Below are 7,044 nucleotides of genomic sequence, written 5' to 3'. Positions count from 1 at the left end.
AGGGCAATGCCAGGCAGAACGGACCCAGCAGAAGGGCTCCAATTAATCAGGGCTGCCCAGTAATCCTAATGTCAAACCCATGCTCCAGAATCTCGATTCCTCTCCAAGATCCTCCACCGGGACGTGGGATTTGAGTTTCAGGCGCTTGCGACCCGCGGCAGCCAGGAGGCCCCAGAGCCCGCCCCCAAGGACCCGCCCCCGCTCTCCGGGACGCTGGGCGCGGGGCGCGGGACGCGGCACGCCGTCTCCTGGCAACGCAGACGCGTAGCCTGAGCGCGCCCGGCAGGCTCTTTGCTGAGAGCTCAGCCCTACATAGGTCGGCTTCTGCCATGACCTCCAAACAAACCAAAAAGAAAGAGGTGCATCGTATCAACTCGGCGCACGGATCGGATAAATCGAAAGAGTAAGGGACCTCTGCCTGCTCGTCGCTCCCCTGGCCCAGCCCCTCGGCATCACCGCTAGGGGTGGGGCTGCTTCCCTGTAGCAAACTCTGCCAGGGCAGAAATTTAGTGGCCTCCTCGCAGCTTCTCTTCCCTGGGAAACCAGATCCTGGAGGTGCTAGCCCTCATCCCTCTCTCTTGCCTGTCTTGACTCACTTCCTTTCCCAGAACCTCTCCTTTTCTTGCGTTGGGTATTCGGCCGCACTTTGGTTCCTTTGGGTGACTCTCCCACCCCTCCTCTCCTTCACAGCCCTCTCAGGCAGTTAGAAAGACCATACCTTTCCTAAGAAAGACGCATATCTCAAAGACCCCCAGTCATCAGAATTGTTCCCAAGCAGGGCCTTTGCACTTGCTGTTTCCTCCATTGGAAAGCTTTTCTGCTCAAATATCCATATGGTTTTCTCTCTCCCCTCCTTCAGAAGTTTACCTAAATGTCATTTTTTCTCCCGTTAGCTTCTTTGGCCACCTGATTTAAAATTACAACCTCTGCTTCTCTGCCCAAAGAAAACAAAACAAAAAGCTTCCTGTCTTCCTTCACTGCTTTATTTTTCTTCATTGACTTTCTTTTTGTTTTCCCTCATTTAACATGCTATATATTTCACTTTCTAAAAACTACATTTTTTTTTTCATTTGTCTTGCCTATAGGGAAGGCAGGGATGTTTCCTTTTCTATTTTATTTACCGTTGAATTCTTAGTACTTAGAGTAGTTCCCAGGCCATACATACTAGGCACTCAAAAGTGTTTACTGAATGAATGAATGCCTCTCTTAATTAAGAGATATTAAAGGATTGCAAAAGAATTTTGAATACACCCCACCTACCCACCCCCACCACACACACAAATAACTAAGTCAATGTGGTTATAAGTAATGCACATTGAAGGCTCACAACTCTTTAGGAGCTTCAGGAAAACTTTGGACTATAATGAGTTTATATTCTGAAAGAAAAGAGACTGTTAACTCCCATAAAAACTTATCAAACTAGACACCATAAAACACATTGCACGCCCTGATCCTATGATGGTTGTGTTACACAATAGAAACAAATGCCCACTGGTAAGATGCAAACTGTCTCCTTACTAAGACTTCCTATTGCTCTTCAAGCTGGTAATAAATGTCTAACATGTTTTTTTTTTCTAGAAAATATCTGAATTATACCCATTAAAATGTATGTATATATTTATGAAAATAGAAGAGGAAGGGCAAAGAGTTATTTTAAAAAGCTAAGATTTGTTAGAAACTATCTACAGAATATCAAACATCAAATCATTAGATTTTTCCATAGCATTAAATGATAGGATGTTAAGTTCGTTATAAATCAAGTCCACCCTCTAAGTTTAACTGAAGAACTAATCACAGAACCTAAGCTAACCCACAGATGTAAGACAGACAAAGTGTCACTCAGTATGAGTCATAGGGATCAAAGTCTAGCAAGGCCCTAGTATGATTGTCATTTAAAATACACTCGGAGATTTACAGTAAGTTTTTATGTGATTTTGCCACACCTTGTGTTTACACATCCAATAAATGTGACCAACTCTAACATGGTCCTGGATATGGAAATTAAAAAAAAGTCTTCAGAGCCTTGAAAATGGCTATGCAATAGAATCTTATTCTCCTAGAGATGCCATCTCAGGCATCTCTTTTTTGCCCTAAAATTATGTGTCAGACTGGGAATAAGCAGCATGCTTGGCTTTTGCCTCGTATGGCAACTAGTACATAAAAAGAATTCACCATTTATTTTTATTGTGTTTATTATGTTTATTAAATGAGCTTATAGTTATGTTATCTACCTTGGTTTTCATTAGGTGTGAATTTGATTAAGTCCAACTCTCCATCTCTTTCCTATTTGATCTGCTATTGGCAAAGTTCAAAAACTGAGATGTTACAACTGATTACAGTAGAATTATCTCTGTTCATATTCTTAAGTAAATATAATCTTGAATCACCATGAAAAAACTATTCCAGTCAACTAAGCTGTAAGTTTTTACATTAGTTTAAACAATTGCTATTTTATCTGTTTCCTAGTTATCTGTATCAGCCAGTATGAAATCCCAGGGTTCACTATGGCATCAGTTTTTTGACATTAGACAAGTCATTTTCTATTCTGACATTTGGTTTTCTCTTCTTTAAAGAGAGGGCCTTTTAATTAAAATTGCTCTATCCCAAGATGCCTTATTCTCCCTTCCCTGCTTTATATTTTCCTCCCGTTCTAAACTTCCATGATTCTATCAGATTTTTTTTTTTTTTACTTCACTGGGTCCATTATAAGTGAAGGAATAATTAAAACCACGATTTAATTGATTGCTCTGTTACACATAACATTTATATCTGTGTGTGCGTATATATATATATACATATTACATATATATTATTACATATATACATATATATATATATTACTGCACTTTAGGTTCTGGGGTACATGTAAAGAACATGCAGGATTGTTGCATAGGTACATACATGGCAATGTGGTTTGCTACCTCAATACCCACGTCACTTATATCTGGCATTTCTCCCCATGCTATTTCTCCCCAACTCCTCACCCACAACTGTCCCTCCCCTATTTCCTCCCAACAGACCCCAGTGTGTAGTGCTCCCCTCCCTTTGTCCATGTGTTCTCATTGTTCAACACCCACCTATGAGTGAGAACATGCAGTGTTTGATTTTCTGTTCTTGTGTCAGTTTGCTGAGAATGGTGGTTTCCAGATTCATCCATGTCCCTACAAAGGACATGAACTCATCGTTTTTTATGGCTGCATAGTATTCCATGGTGTATATATGTGCCACATTTTCCTTGTCCAGTCTATCATCGATGGGCATTTGGGTTGGTTCCAGGTCTTTGCTATTGTAAACAGTGCCACAATGAACATACGTGTGCATGTGTCTTTATAGTAGAATGATTCATAATCCTTTGGATATATACCCAGTAATGGGATTGCTGGGTGAAATGGAATTTCTATTTCTAGATCCTTGAGGAATGGCCACACCGTCTTCCACAATGGTTGAACTAGTTTATACTCCCACCAACAGTGTAAAAGTGTTCCTGTTTCTCCACATCATCTCCAGCATCTGTTGTCTTCAAATTTTTTAATGATTGCCATTCTAAATGGCGTGAGATGATATCTCAGTGTGGTTTTGATTTACATTTCTCTGATGACCAGTGATGATGAGCATTTTTTCATATGTTTGTTGGCCTCATATATGTCTTCTTTTGAAAATTTGTTTTTCATGTCCTTCACCCACTTTTGAATGGGTTTGTTTGTTTTTTTCTTGTAAATCTGCTTTAGTTCTTTGTAGATTCTGGATATTAGCCCTTTGTCAGATGGGTAGATTGCAAAAAGTTTTCCCATTCTGTTGGTTGTTGGTTCACTCTAATGATTGTTTCTTTTGCTGGACAGAAACTCTGGAGGTTAATTAGATCCAATTTGTCTGTTTTGGCTTTTGTTGCCAATGCTTTTGGTGTTTTAGTCATGAAGTCCTTGCCTATGCCTATGTCCTGAATGGTTTTGCCTAGGTTTTCTTCTAGGGTTTTTATGGTGTTAGATCTTATGTTTAAGTTTCTAATCCATCTGGAGTTAATTGTAGTGTAATGTGTCAAAAAGGGGTCCAGTTTCTGCTTTCTTCATATGGCTAGCCAGTTTTCCCAACACTATTTATTAAATAGGGAATCCTTTCCCCATTGCTTGTTTCTGTCAGATTTGTCAAAGATCAGATGGTTGTAGATGTGTGGTTTTGCCTCCGAGGCCTCTGTTCTGTTCCATTGGTCTATATCTCTCTTTTGGTACCAATACTACGCTTACTGTAGCCTTGTAGTATTGTTTGAAGTCAGGTAGCATGATGCCTCCAGCTTTTTTCTTTTTGCTTACAATTGTCTTGGCTACTTGGGCTCTTTTTGGTTCCATATGATGTTTCAGGTGTTTTTTTTCCAGTTCTATTAAGAGGGTCATAGGTAGCTTGATGGGGATAGCGTTGAATCTATAAATTACTTTAGGTAGTATAGCCATTTTCATAATATTGATTCTTCCTAACCATGATCATGGAATGTTTTCCCATCTGTTTGTGTCCTCCCTTATTTCCTTGACCAGTGGTTTGTAGTTCTCCTTGAAGAGGTCCTTTACATCCTTTGTTAGTTGTATTCCTAGGTATTTTATTCTCTTTGTAGCAATTGTGAATGGCAGTTCAATCTTGATTTGGCTCTCTTGAAGTCTGTTATTGCCGTATAGGAATGCTTATGATTTCTGCACATTGATTTTGTATCCTGAGACTTTGCTGATGTTGCTTATCAGTTTCAGGAGATTTTGGGCTGAGGTGATGGGGTCTCCTAATTATACAATCATATTGTCTGCAAATAGAGACAATTTGACTTCCTCCTTTCCTAATTGTATACCCTTTATTTCTTTTTCTTGCCCGATTGCTCTGGCTAGAACTTCCAATACTATATTGAATAGGAGTGATGAGAGAGAGCATCCTTGTCTAATGCCAGATTTCAAAGGGTTGCTTTCAGTTTTTGCCCATTCAGTATGATATTGGCTGTGAGTTTGTTGTAAATAGCTTTTATTATTTTGAGATATGATCCATCAATACCTGGTTTATTGAGAGTTTTTAGCAGAAATGCTGTTGGATTTTGTCAAAGGCCTTCTCTGAATCCATTGAGATAATCATGTGGTTTTTGTCTTTGGTTCTGTTTATGTGGTGGATTACGTTTATAGACTTGTGTATGTTGAACCAGCCTTGCATCCTCGGGTTGAAGCCTGCTTGATCGTGATGGAAAAGCTTTTTGATATGCTGTTGTAATCGGTTTGCTAGTATTGTATTGAAGATTTTTGCATTTATGTTCATCATGGATATTGGCTTGAAGTTTTCTTTTTTTTTTTTGAGTCTCTGCCAGGTTTTGGTATCAGGATGATGTTGGTCTCATAAAATGATTTGGGAAAGATTCCCTCTTTTTGGATTGTTTGGAATAGTTTCAGAAGGAGTGGTACCAGCTCCTCTTTGTATGTCTGGTAGAATTCGGCTGTGAACTCATCTGGACCTGGGCTTTTTTGGGTTGGTAGGCTATTAATTGCTGCCTCAACTTCAGCCCTTGTTATTGGTCTATTCAGGGTTTTTATTTCTTCCTGGTTTAAGCTTGGGAGGGTGCAAGTGTTCAGGAATTTATCCATTTCTTTTTTTTTTTTTTTTTTGAGACAGAGTCTTGCTCCGTCGCCAGGTGCCAGGCTGGAGTGCAGTGGCATGATCTTGGCTCACTGCAACCTCCACATTCCGTGGTTCAAGCAATTCTCATGCCTCAGCCTCCCGAGTAGCTGGGATTACAGGAGGGTGCCACTATGCCAAGACAATTTTTGTATTTTTAGTAGAGATGGGGTTTCACCATGATGGCCAGGATGGTCTTGATCTCTTGACCTCGTCGTCTGCCCGCCTCGGCCTCCCAAAGTGCTGGGATTACAGGTGTGAGCCACTGCGCCCAGCCGAATTTATCCATTTCTTCCAGGTTTACTGGTTTATGTGCATGGGTTGTCTGTAGTAATCTCTGATGGTAGTTTGTATTTCTGTGGAATTGGTGGTGATATCCCCTTTATCGTTTTTTATTGCATCTATTTGATTCTTCTCTCTTTCCGTTTTTATTAATCTGGCTAGTGGTCTGCCTGTTTTGTTGATCTTTTCAAAAATCCAGGTCCAGGATTTATTGATTTTTTGGAGGATTTTTGTGTCTCTGTCTCCTTCAGTTCTTCTGTGATCTTAGTTATTTCTTGTCTTCTGCTAGCTTTTAAGTTTTTCTGATCTTGCTTCTCTAGCTCTTTCCATTTTGATGATAGGGTATCGATTTTATATCTTTCCTTGCTTCTCATGTGGGCATCTATTGCTATAAATTTCCCTCTAGACACTGCTTTAAATGTGTCCCAGAGATTCTGGTGCACTGTGTCTTCATTCTTGTTGGTTTTGAAGAACATCTTTATTTCTGCCTTCATTTCATTGTTTATCCAATCAACATTCAACAGCCAGTTGTTCAGTTTCCATGAAGTTGTGCTGTTCTGAGTTAGTTTCGTAATCCTGAGTTCTAATTTGATTGCCCTGTGGTCTGAGAGACTTTTGTTATGATTTCCATTATTTTGCCTTTGCGGAGGAGTGATTTACTTCCAATTATGTGGTCAATTTTAGAGTAGGTGTGATGTGCTGAGAAGAATATATTTTCTGTGGATTTGGGGTGGAGATTTCTGTAGATGTCTATTAGGTCTGCTTGGTCCAGGTCTGAGTTCAGGTCCTAGATATCCTTGTTAATTTTCTGTCTCATTGATCTGTCTAATATTGACAGTGGAGTGTTAAAGTCTCCCACTATTGTTGTGTGAGAGTCTAAGTCTCTTTGTAGGTCATTAAGAACTTGCTTTATGTATCTGGGTCTCCTGTACTGAGTGTGTATATATTTAGGATCATTAGCTTTTCTTGTTGCATTGATCCTTTTACCATTATGTAATGCCCTTCTTTGTCTCTTTTGATCTTTGTTGGTTTAAAGTCTATTTTATCAAAGACTAGGATTGCAACTCCTACTTTTTTTTTTGCTCTCCATTTGCTTGGTAAATCTTCCTCATCCCTTTATTTTGAGCC

General features: G+C 39.7%; 1 protein-coding gene across 2 annotated transcripts in view; it reads left to right on the top strand.

The window, feature by feature from the left end:
• The first annotated feature begins 242 nt into the window (after positions 1-242).
• Positions 243-7,044, top strand: part of ADGB (androglobin) — a 213,220-nt gene continuing 206,418 nt past the window's right edge. For both annotated transcript variants that reach the window (XM_032274516.1, XM_032274517.1), the window contains exon 1: positions 243-403. In XM_032274516.1, coding sequence (XP_032130407.1) covers positions 330-403 — 74 coding nt within the window. In that variant the 5' untranslated portion in view covers positions 243-329. The remainder of the gene's footprint in view (positions 404-7,044) is intronic.

The sequence above is a fragment of the Sapajus apella genome, unplaced genomic scaffold (genome assembly GCF_009761245.1).
Source record: "Sapajus apella isolate SASKATOON/1434 unplaced genomic scaffold, GSC_monkey_1.0 scaffold6, whole genome shotgun sequence".
In the NCBI taxonomy this organism is placed as follows: domain Eukaryota; kingdom Metazoa; phylum Chordata; class Mammalia; order Primates; family Cebidae; genus Sapajus; species Sapajus apella.
Note: the sequence above shows the minus strand (reverse complement) of the source record. Positions and strands in the feature narration are given on the sequence as shown.